This window comes from Carcharodon carcharias, chromosome 3 (assembly GCF_017639515.1).
Source record: "Carcharodon carcharias isolate sCarCar2 chromosome 3, sCarCar2.pri, whole genome shotgun sequence".
Classification (NCBI taxonomy): domain Eukaryota; kingdom Metazoa; phylum Chordata; class Chondrichthyes; order Lamniformes; family Lamnidae; genus Carcharodon; species Carcharodon carcharias.
In genome coordinates this window covers 83042058-83054847 of record NC_054469.1, presented here as the reverse complement: position 1 = coordinate 83054847, position 12790 = coordinate 83042058, and the positions used below count along the sequence as shown (strand labels likewise).

The following is a 12790-nucleotide window of genomic DNA, read 5'->3' as shown; positions in this document are numbered from 1 at the left end:
CCCACCCCCTCATGCTCTTTCTCTCACACAGTCTCCAGTTACTCACTTACTCAGATGCTGGCAGGCCCTGCTCAGGCTGCTTCACGCCCCCCCCGCCCCCGCTCAGGATGCCTCACACCCGCACCCACCCCACCCCCCCACCCACCCCCCCCCCCCCCCCCCCCCCCCCCGCCCCCCCCCCACCACCCCATTCCCTCCCCCGGCTCAGGCTGCTTGAATGGGCCCCCTTGCTCCAACTATCCCACGCTCCAGGCCCTGGAACTTACCTTCCCATTTTTGCTGCTCGTCCAATCACAGGCTGGTTTCTCTCTGAATTTTCTCACTAGTGGGCATATCAGCAGCAAATGCTGGGAAGAACCAGCCTGTGATTGGATGAGCAGCTTTACAGCATTTTTCAAATATCAGTCCAACTTGAGTTGGACAAGCCTGCTTTAAATAGGTGGTGCTGGAGCGGGGCTCCCATGCGCTCCAGCAGCACTGCACCACTGATTGGAAGTGTTAGGAAATCACAAGCCATTTTAGGTCAATGGGCACTGAAGTGAAGGGGGAATGGGGATAGGATCTTGGTGCAGAGAATAGATAGCAGAATTTATGTATGCTAAAGTTTAGAGAATGGTGGATGGAATAGCCAAATCTGGAGGTGACAGAAGCATGGATGAGTGTTTCAGCAGCAGATGGACAATGAAGAATGGAGACAGTTGATATGACAGAGGTAAAAACATGCAGTCTTTATGATAGAGAGGGACCTTTCATCAGTTCACACGAACAATCTCACATGAAATATTGACCGATAGCGGCTTTTAACTGCCACTTGCTTTGTTCAGATTTCAAAAGACTGGATTCAGGGAGTTGGTTGCCAATTTTTCACTGCTAAATCTGGATCCACTTGAATGGCAGAATCATACATTTGACTTTTCAACGGTTTATGATTCTGCTGATGGAATGAGGGAGCCACATTGAGAATAAACTGCAGAAAGTTTGCTTGTTTGTTAATGGGCGTTAATATCTCAGCACTGTGCAAGATCAGCGTAAAAATTATATATCTTTGATTTGCTACTGGACATTTTCAGAACTTTGTGCTTTGATATCAGATTTTCTGTACTGATTTCTTCTTTTCACGTGATTTTTTTATATATAAAGGAAATACAGAAGATATTTACCAAATAAATGTAGTTTTAGAACTGTAGTACCAAATACAATGAGGCATGAATGTACAAATTGCGCATTAAAAACAATTGCGAGCAATTTACCAACTCTGGTGTGAACTCTTCCCAGTTGCATCATGCTAACACTCATATACAGAGTTTCCAAATATCAGTCATATACTGGCTTGCAATAATGCATTGGTATGCAAAAGACTTTTCTCAATTTTATAATCTGAAAAACATAGGCTTCAAGATTCGTCAAATTTATTTCACAGAAATAAGAAAACTGAAATAAAGGTTTTAGCAAATTGACTCAAAAGGTCATCAGAAATAAATAATTCTATTAATAGATAAAAATAAGAAAATTTCAGCTCTGAATTCTCAAGTCTGTGTCAGGTATAATTTCTGTCTCCCTTCCCCTATCCAGCATTATTTGCACAAAGAACAAAGATCAGCAGAAAGCAAGAAAGAAGCTATCTTAAACTTTTATATTACTCACCCGTTGCTCTATATACTTACAAGTGACACTCTTAATTCAATTTTAGGATAGCAAAGTAATCTTCTTACAATCTTATATGATTGTACGACAGGCTTTCACACGGTTTGATCAATGTCATTTTAACTCTACTATTAACTGATGTTAAAATATTCTTGAGATGTGAAGTCATGCAAAAACCTACCATCATTCCAGAGTAAATTACAGCCCTGTTACACATGTTTAACTATCAATAATCATATTTTTAATTCAAAGGGCCCAAGTTAACAACTGTAAACACGAAGGAAGAGTCCTCTTCAAATACACGATTTTCAAAACAAAATCTAGAAATATATTCCCTAAATAGAGAGAAACATACACCTGCATTAAATTTCTTAAGCTTTACATTTGCAACGTGCTTAATGTTAGTTTTCATATGAGTGATCCAACAAATTATGATATGCATACACAAAGGAGACCCCGTTTTGATTGATGGCTTCCATTTGTGAGTTGCATAAACACTTTAAGCTAGCTGTAGGCAATGTTGCTTTGAAATAAATTAAGAACCTATGACCGCTTTCTTCAGTTGAAGAGGTTAATAAAAGTTCATTGCAATTGTATTCAATTTCTCAAAGTGCATGACAATACTTAAAATGAATAATTACACCATAAACACTTAAAATTTAATGACCAAGAAACTCATTTCGGCACAATTAAATGGTACTGAAAATCATTTATGTTTTTATTTCAATGAAATACAATTTCCCAACTAAATTATGCTGGGATATTATGTAAACAGAGGCTTATCTTTCATTTTATAATAGAGGTTAAGAGAAAAAAGTACAAAAATCATTATACTGGTAGGTACAGTTAATCTCTGTAGATATTGTACATGTTCATTCTGGTTGTAGTTATGGCAGTGATAGTGGTAATTTACAGTTATTTAAATGATTCAACAGTAGGCTAGTATTATCTGTGCTATTTACTCATTGTTCATATACTGATCATTGATCTTGGAATAAGAGCTACTGTTCAGTTTACTAAACTTTCTTTTTTTTGGCAAGACAAAAGATTATAGCCAACTTGATTGCTTTAGGAGCATTTTAGATCATACTCTTAGCAGTATTAAAAAGTTAATTTACTTCAGTGGTCAAACTCTAGTTTAGCTAATTTGCAATCAACAATAAACTCAAAAATGACTTCGAATACAAGTATCCAAACTCGCCAAAACTATGAATTAGATTCTTTTTACAAAATTCTGCTTAATTGTGTTAGTGAGAGCCTGCAAGTGTTCCAGTTAGCTCAGCCTGGTTTACTTTGCTTTGGTTTTGCCGATTATTCATTTCACATATTGGAACGAGTCAGCCAAGTGAAATCCTAAAAGCAAACAACATAAAGTCGAAAATGATAAAAGATTATTTGACTACTTGCCCTAAAAGATCAAGTAACTCTCAGCAGTTATCGATGATTTCATCCTGGTAAATATTTAACAGATTTGCGAAAGAAAAGTGTTGTTACCACTTATATTCAAACATCTTGGCAACTGAACGTAATTTCCAATAATTAGTTAGATCTAAGAGAAAAATTGGAAGTGTAGAGGTCTTTCCCTCACATGCACATGTGCACACAGAAGAAATTAAATAAAACTTGAAAGAGCAAAAACAATAACTTCTCCTCCCCCATTCAACACCTTCACCAAAAAACATAAGACGGAATCTGAACATACACAAAGAGACTTGTTTGTACAAAGCACTGGGCCAACACATTGATCTATTGCTTCAACAAACTGTAACTTCTAGTCATAGCACCACATAGGACATATGGCTAGAAACAGGCCATTCAGCCCAACAGTCCATTTTGCACTTTTGCTCCACTCGAGCCCCCCCCCCCATCTTTTCTCATCTAAATCCACCGTTATAACCATCTATTCTCCCTCATATGCCTGTCTAGTTTTCCCTTAAATGCATCTACACTATTTGCTTCAACCACACCCTGTGGTAGTGAGTTCCACATTCATACCACTCTTTGGGTGAAGAGGTTTCTTCTGAATTCTCTATTGGATTTCTTGGTGACTATCTGATGGCCTCTAGTTATGCCCTTCCCCACAAGAGGAAATATTTTCAATGCATTCAGTCTATCAAAACCTTTCAGAATTTTGAAGACCTCTTTTAGGTCATCCCTCGGCCTTCTTTTTTCATGAGAAGAGACCCAGCCTATCAGTCCTTTCTTTAAGTGTATACCCACACATTCCTGATATATTGTTGCAAATTTTTTCTGCACCCTCTCCAGTGCCTCTATATCCTGTATTATAATATGACAAAACTGTACGCTGTACTCTTAAGTGTGGTTCAACCAAGGTTTGATAGAGACTTAGCATAACTTAGCTACTTTTCAATTCCCTTCTTCTTCTCCTTGAGAAGAATCAAACCCCATGACATTGGTACCAATCTGATCCACACCAGCCTTCCAGCCAACTTAGCCAACCAGCCAACTTTCAGTGATTACTGTATTTGTACTTCTAACCCACCTAGACTTGCACCTTCCAAGTCATAATATTCTTCCTACCAAAATGTACCACCTCACATTTATCCGTGTTGAACTTTATTTGCCAAATATTCGCCCATTCTTCAAGTTTATTAATGTCCTTCTATAATTTGTTGCCGTCCCCTCAGTGTTGACTATTGAACTTAATGTATTTTTGATTGAATTCCCAAATTGCTAATGTAAATTGTGAACAGCAGTGGTCCCAGCACTAATCCTTGTGGAACACCACTTCCCACATTCTGCCACACTGAATAACCACTCTTTGCTTCCACCCCCTGCTTTCTGTCTTGAAGGCAGTTAGCAATCCATTCTGCTACTTGTCCCCTGACTCTACAATTTCTGACATTAGATAGCAGAAGCATTAATCCTCATATTTAATAATTTTCCAGAAAAAAGGTGTCATGCCAGAGGATTGATGGATAGCTAATGTAGCTCCAGTATTTAAGAAGGGGGACAGAAAACGTCCAAGGAATTATAGACCAGTCAGCTTAACATCAGGTGGTAGGACAAATAATGGAATCCTTACTAAAAGGACAGAAGAACATTTAAAATTAGAAATATAATAGTGAATACCCAGCATGTATTTCAAAAGGGAAAATCTTGCTTGACTAAGCTTATTGATTTTTTTTTTGAGGGGTTCCAGTCCACATCGACTGAATGCCCTTAGAATTGTAAGAAACAGGATTCTCTCGAGACTGCTCACACAGTGAGTTTTCAACTCTCAGCCAGCTATCTGCAGAAGATGTGTAATACAGTTCAGGTGCTTTTCTATAGGGAGGTAAAGTTAGCGAGCTTATCAAACTTTGAATAACCATTGTGAGAGTAGCATTGACAGGAACCTGGGATTTGGTTCTGTTTTGTCTATCGTCTCAGTCTCAGTTGGTGGATGTTCTCCCAGAGAGTAGACGATGGTAATGCGGTAGATGTAATTTATCTGAATTTTCAAAGGCCTTCAATAACGTGCCTCATAGTAGACTCATGAATATGAGTTCTATTGTCTCTGTTATCTTTTCCCTAAATTCTTTTAAAATATGTGGATACACTCCGTCCGGGCCAGCGGTTTTATCCTCTTTGAGTTTGTTTAGTTTATTCAATACATCCTTTTTTAAATTTTAAATGCATTTATCTTATTCCTCAACTAATGATTCAATGTCATGCCAATCTGTTCTATCTCCCTGGTAAATGCAAATCATTTTCTACATTTTCTTCGACGCTTTGGGAAAAGAACATTTGCCAACTGAGACTGAGGTGACAGACAAAACAGAACCAAATAAAGTACTGCAGATGCTGGAAATCTGAAACGAAAACAGAAATGCTGGAAAAACTCAGCAGGTGTAACAGCATCGGTGGAGAGAAAACCAGAGGAAACGTTTCAAGTCCGTATGACTCTTCTTCAGAGCTGAAGGAGAGTCATACGGACTCGAAACGTTAACTGTTAAAACAGAACCAAATCCCAGGTTCCCGTCAATGCTGCTCTCACAATGTTTGTTCAAAGCTTGATAAGCTCACTAACTTTACCTCCCTGTAGAAAAGCACCTGACCTGTATTACATATCTTCTGCAGACAGCAGGCTGAGAGTTGAAAACTCACTGGGCAAAATCTTCCAAAATTTGCACAAAGTGCGGTAGTGGGCGGGTAAAACGATGGTTTGCCCGCTGGCTGTGATGGCAAGCTTTCAGACCATATCGTTCCGAACCCACCTCAATGTTTATGCACTCCCGGGAAACACGCCGTTTCCATGGTGGGCGGGCTCTCATTTGCCTGCCCGCCATCACCCTGTCACTGCATCACACTAGGTGCCATGTTTAAAGTCCAGCCACAAGCACAAATCTCAGTGCCTCCAACTCAGTACTGCTGCATGGAAGACATGGCCCTGAAACCGATGAAGACTGCAGCCCCCAGGTTCAGCCTCTCAAGTGATGGATGCGGTGGAGGCCCGCCGGGATGTCCTCTACTCCCGCTCTGGCCACAGGATGGGCAGCAACAGCACAAACCCGGCTTGGGAGGCGGTGGCAGCGATGGTAATTGCCAAAGCCCTGCAAAAGAGGACAGCCACCTAGTGCCGCAAGAGGATGAATTATCTCCGTTCCACCAGAATAAGTCACTCTTCTCATCACTCAACTCACACACTCACTAACCCATCACACATCCACAGGGCCCTCACTCACTGCCAGCTCAAAGGACATCACCATTCACTCCCTCACACTCATCGTCATTGTCCTCATCCTGTGCATGGGACCACTCATCACTCACACAGGCCAGGCACATTTGACATCTGGCCTGGCAGGTGTCCTGCTTACATTTTTTCCATCTCTATTCATGCAGGACAAGCTGGCACACAAGTGAGTGGTCGCAGTCCAGTGGCGGAATGCCCAAAATTAAGGTCCTCAAGGGCTTTGAAAACAGACCCTTCAAGCCGGCCAGCGAGGATCTGGACTGGTCCTGTGCTGATGGTGAGGTCAGCGGTGCCCTACCAAGTGAGAGTCCAGCAGTGCAACATCCATCAGACAACCATGCTGTGAGTGATGTGTCCTGTTTCACAGGCCAAATCTGATGAGCACATCGCACTTTCTGGTCTACAGCAGGCGGAGGCAGGGACTTCCCAGGTGTCCAGCATTCAGAACACTGCTGAAGGCCAGAACGTTGCTGAGTCCGAGTCAGATGATGAGCCTCTGGATTCGGTCATGTCACAGTTGCTGGAACTGCAAAGGCAAGCTCAGGAACATCAGGAAGGGATGTTTGCTACATTCCTCAGATTTCAAGGCACGATGGAGGAGTCTGTCCGCCTTCAGGCACCCATAGTGAGGAGAATCCGCAGGCGCACACTCCGGGCCCATATGTCCAGATTACTCCGGGAGTGTCCGACCCATCTGGCGCACCTCTTCCTGTGACCTCAGCAGCTTCAGCTCTACAGGCCAAAGAGGGTGCCACTGCCACACAGCAGAACCCTGAAAGCAGGCCGGGGCCCTCCAAGTCTCGGCCCGCAACAGGGCGCCCACCAAAGTCATCGCAGACAGGGTGTTGCAGGCAGCAGGCTGCCTCCACCTCCGCCATGGATGTCTGCAGAGCACCAAGACCCAGTGGCAGGGTTAGGACAGTTAAAGAGAATTAGTTACACAGCCTGGGCACATGTGTTAATCACTTGTACACACTGTTCACTATTGTCAATAAATTCCCAAGAATATCTCCATGCCTATGGCTCATTGTTCTGATGAACAGTGTTCTTGTCACTCAGATCTGAAACCTTTCTTCACAAGATAAAGGTAGGTGTCTCAGTCCAGGGCCTCTTCCCTATGTTCTGTGCAGCCTTCAAACCAATGTGATGGTCGGGCCTCAAACTCCCTGGAAACATTGCTGATTCCTGCACCTCGATGGTGCTTGTCATTGCTGACAGAATGTAGTTGGCAGGTGCCACAGAGTTCTCTCATTCTCTCGGTGTGCTCTCAGCACCTTTAAGTTGGGACTAGCTCTCATCTCTTCAGCATCTGTAACCACTGATGCTGTGATCCTGAAGGCTCAGCTGCTGAAAGCAGACAAAGCATCAGATGCTTCTAAAGCTTCATGGCTGCGTCTCTATGATATGGCCCTGATCACAGAGCGAAAGTGAGCTGCCCTCGGCAGACATTCTCAGAGGCTATGTGAAGATTTATGGAGTCTCCTCGCTGCATGTCGTCATCATCCTCCTGTAATCAAGTGGATATTAGGGCCTCCACTACATCTCCATTACAGGAGCATTCTCGCAGATGGTATTTGTGCTGCCCTAAGCCAGATTGGAGTCAAACGTTCAAAAATGCAATGTGAGGATCAATGGGCTCATCTCACTGCATGTTATCATCGTCCTCCACAAATCTGGCAGCTATGAGGGTCTCTTGAGTGCACCTGCTTCGTCTAGCCAGTGCAAGGGCCTCATCCCTGTCATCAACATCTCCAAGGACCTCCTCAGTCTCATCCCTGATGGCATCCTCCTTATCGGAGGAGATGTGCAGCTCCTCCATCTCCTCCTCAGTCAACTCCTCTCCCTGTTGCAGTGCCAGGTTGTAAAGGGCGCAGCAGACAATGACGATGCGTGACCTCTCTGTGGACTGTACTGCAGGGCTCCACCAGACCAGTCCAGGCACCAGAATCACATCTTCAGCAACCCGATGGTCTGCTCCACCAAGTTGTGAGCTGCAACATGAGCCTCATTATAATGTCGTTCTGCTACAGCTTGAGGCCGCCATATGGGTGTCATCAACTATGGCCTCTGCGGGTGGCCCTAGTCCCCAAGAAGCCATCCTTGCAGCCTCTGTGAGCCCTGGAAGGCTGCAAGGATCTGCGAGAGACTCACGATGTAGGCGGCATGCACACTCCTGGAAACCGTGCGCATATCTGCAGGATGCGTTTCTGGTGGTCGCATACCAGCTGCACATTCAGCGAATGGGAGCCCTTGCGGTTGATGAAGTCACTGTGTGTAGTGATGGAGACCGGAGTGCCACATAAGTGCAGTCAATCGTACCCTGCACCCCTGGGAAACACGAGATATGGATGAATATAATCACTCTTGCATCCTGGCTGTCCTGGTCCTGGGCGAAAGTTGTGTGCCCTCTCACGAAGATGACATCCGTGACCTCATGGGTGGACACTTGAGAGATCCCACAGAGATCACCTGTGGAGCCCTGAAAGGAGTCACTGGCACAGAAATTGAGCACCATGGTCACTTTCATGGCCGCTGGCAGTGGATGTCCTCTATGTCCCCGTGGCACTGAATATTGTAGTAAGTGGCAGATGTGAGCAACCAGTTCCCTAGACATGTGCTGTCTTCGGCGACACTGGTTCTCGGTCATCTGTAGGAATGAAAGTCAGTGTCTACAGACTCTGGGTGTCGCTAAGCGCTGACCAGCGACAGCTCGTTGTGGCTCTTGGGCGGCATGTATGGCTGCCCCTTCTTCTTGAGGTTGCTGCTCCTCCCTCTGCACTGCCAGGAGCCTCAGTCGTTCTCTCTTCCATCGCCTTCACTCTCTGTAGGCCATCAGGCAAACAGCTAGTTCACCAGGCTCCATGACCCTGATATACTCCTCCTGCAGGATGAAAGGGAAAGAAATGTGGTTAGCTTGGGTGCACGAAGAACCTGTCCTGGTTAAATGTGATGGCCTCTTAACATTCTCGGAGAGTGCTGACCGCCACTTGGATGGCCAGGGATTAATGTGCTGCAAGGCTGCCCTGTTAGCTTGAATCATGGGGGAGACTGGTCCAAACCGGGATGCTGACATTGCAAGGGGCTGTGAGCGCCTCCAGCACTTGCTGCTCTCTGGCCAGCTTTAGCAAGGAGATTGTACAATGTGTGTAGTCCAACTGCTCCATGATCCACTAAAGTGCTCATGAATTTGCAGTCTGTACCAGGGGCGAGAGGAGGGGGGAGCTCTGCAGAACTTGGTAGCACTTCGATGCCTCTGCGTTGCTTGAGTGGGCAGATAAGCTAGGAGCCTGACCCCAATCATATCAATGTGGCTGCATCTGAACTGTCTCAGTTGCAGAGGAATGGTCACTTTCTACAGGTTTCCTGGATGCGTGGCCACTTCCCTCGCCCACCGAACCTCCCCCCCACCCCGAATGCCTGTGCGCTATGTTCAATGACAGGGCTGCCCTTGCCCACCCACCACCACCCCTCCACCACGCACCCCCACCACCACCACCAGTCTCCTCACTGGCAAGGCTGCACTTGCCACCCGCTCACCCTCACCTTCAAAGGTCACCTCAGAGGCAGGGCCTCACTTGCCCCCTTATTCCTACCCCCGCCACCAGTTGGGCAGGGCGGCACTTAACCCCGACCTCCCATGGCCCTGAAGCCTGCAAAGCAACAGGCAGAACATTGCTGTGCACTCACCTCCAGTTCATCCAAAGTGAAGGCTGCCAAGTGCACATCGCCTGCGTGCTGTTGTGAAACATGCCGGCGTGTTTTCCTGCCGATGTGGACGGACAATCCAGCAGGGGTGCAAGAGCCTGATAATGATATGCTGATTTATTACAATTAGGTTCCCGATGCCTGATGGTGGGAAACCTAGCCCGCCATTGGCGGGCTGAGCAGACGCCAACCATCACGCCCGCCGTCAGTGGGTACGGAAAATTCTGCTCACTGTGTGGGCAGTCTCAAGAGAATCCTGTGTCTAACAAATCTATGGGCACTAAGCCATTGTGTTACTGGAACCCCTCCCCCTATACAAAACTGATTTAATAGATTCATTATGCAGACTATAATCGTCTCCACAGGAGGTCACTCCAAACACAATAGAGATTTAATGCATTGAACTATGCATGTGTTCATTCACAACAGAATCAGCCTTTTTCAACCCCTTTCCCACCCAACTCTACAAAGAAAAAATCAGTGACTGCTTCAACTGCCTCCTTAAAGGAAGTGGAGTTGAAGATCATTATTTGTACATAAAAGACATTTTTCCAAATACACCTACTTGCTTTTTTCTGTCAGATGATGGATCAATCATCACATTAATAAGTGATGGCATTTTCCGGTCTGCCAAACATGCAGCAAGTGCATTTTGCAGCTCCTGTGGTGTCTGTACAAAATAGCCTTTTCCACCAAATGCAGACATGACCTGCTCATAGTGAGCATTGGGCAACAGAGAGATGGGTGGAGCTCTGAAAAAAATTGGGGAAACATGGCACTAAATATGCTTATCAAAGAAGAAAAATGACCATGTCATCTTTTCACTTATTTTTGTTTAAATTTGAATCCAATTACATAATCAATCGTGTTGGCTTCAAATTTGAGACAATATAGTGAAATGCTATCAATTTTCACTAAAAATATCCTTAATAAGGTCAGCAACATGAGCTGACAGCATTTAGATAATGGCATTTTTGGAAAACATGTTAGACAATTTCAATATTGCATCAAAGTTCTCAGTCATGTACAATGGCAAATTTATTATAAATTGAAAGTACTTAACAGACTGCAATAAATACTAAAAGCAGTTAAAAATAATGAAGGCTTCTATTAGATCAGCTGAAAGCTTAATAGAAAAGAGGATTGTGGACAACTGTGGTAGCAGCTTTTCAGCTATGTTTAAAAGGTAGAGGACTGTCAAAGATTGTACTGACCATTGAAGGATGCTGAAGGACAGTTTAGAAAGCACTTTTGTTACGATCCCCATAGAAACTGATAAATTTTAAGAAGTGATGTGAATTTCTAGGGGGGAATTGTCCCAGATTTGCACTAAGTGCGGTAGCGATGGGGGAAACGACATTTTACCCACCGGGCACAATGGTGGTTTCTCACACTGTATTGTCCCAATCCTGTTGCATTAATTATACATTCCCAGGAAACACACTGTTTCAATGGTGGGCAGGCTCTCATTCACCTGCCATGCCATCACCTTGCTGCTTCATCACGCTGAGCACCACATTTAAAGTACAGACGCGTGCACACCTCTCAGTGCCCCCAGCCTGGGACTGCTGCACAGAAGACACACACACACACATTCTCTCCATCTGTTTTCATGCAGGAGATGCCTGCTCACATCAACAGGGAGAGGTCCCAGACCAGGGCTGCAGTGGCCCACATTAGGCCCCTCACTCACTTTGAGGAGTGTGCCATCGCACTGACTGGTGAGGATGTGGACCATGCCTGTGGTGACAGTGAGGTTGGCGGTGAACACCCACATGAGGATCCTGCACCACATCATCCCTCTCTCAAGGCAAATGTGAGTGCTCTCTCTCCTGCTTTTGACTCTGCTGCCATGCACTAATTATCTCTACTTCAGTTCACAGGGAGCTCTGCCAAGCGACCGACACCGTCAGCTAGCCAGTCCCTCAATTCCAACCAGATCCTCATCTCCAGCCAAGAGAACACACCCTCCATTGAAGAGCTGGAAATAAGCAGCTTGGAAGACCAGTCACAGTGCTTACCCACACCCTGCACCAGCGCAGAGACACACACCTCTAGATCTAGAGCAGGATCGGGTCCACAATCTGATGGTCACTGCACGGATATGTGTCCACAGCAGGAGGAGGCAGGTTCAGCCAAGCTCCCCAACACTCTGAGGGCTGCTGGGGAATAGGCATCTATGAGGTTGGAGTCAGATGACAAGCCTCTGAATTTGGCCTTCCAACTCACCATGGAGAGTCAGCAGGAGTGGGAACATCACACAGAGCTGTTGGGAGCCCTCAAAAGAATGGCTCGTGAGTCAGAGGAGTACGTCCACCTGTTCTCTGATGAAGTGCCTACATGTATGCATATGGAAGTCTCCATAGGGAGGATGGCAGATGCCATGGAGAACCTGGTCCAGCAGAGTGTGGAGATGTGTGCAGACCTGCACACTATCGCAGGGTCCATGTCTAAGTTCCTGCAGTGGCAATGCGAGAGGGAAACGGGGCACCTCAACACGTCCCTCCAGGTGTTCCTTCCCCTCAAGGATTCAGGCTGGGGCCCCGGGCACCCAAAGAGAGGAGGAGCGGCAGCTGGACACCCCTGGGTCATCCACTCAGGAATCTCAGAGACTGTCCACTCCCTCCGAGTCGCCTTTGCCTGTGACTCCCTCAACCTCGGCCTTTGTCACTGCAGAGGGAGCAGCTGGCCAACGAGTGATTGTGTGTGTGTGTGTGTGGCAGGGCCTTTCAGAGCCTCATACAA

General features: G+C 45.5%; 1 protein-coding gene across 2 annotated transcripts in view; it reads right to left on the bottom strand.

The window, feature by feature from the left end:
• Window positions 1-2341: 2341 nt before the first annotated feature.
• hacl1 (2-hydroxyacyl-CoA lyase 1) overlaps window positions 2342-12790 on the bottom strand; it is a 118162-nt gene continuing 107713 nt past the window's right edge. For both annotated transcript variants that reach the window (XM_041184291.1, XM_041184292.1), the window contains 2 exons: window positions 10611-10797; window positions 2342-2997 (listed from right to left, as the gene is read on the bottom strand). In XM_041184291.1, the coding sequence (XP_041040225.1) occupies window positions 2965-2997; window positions 10611-10797 (220 nt within the window). In that variant the 3' untranslated portion in view covers window positions 2342-2964. The remainder of the gene's footprint in view (window positions 2998-10610; window positions 10798-12790) is intronic.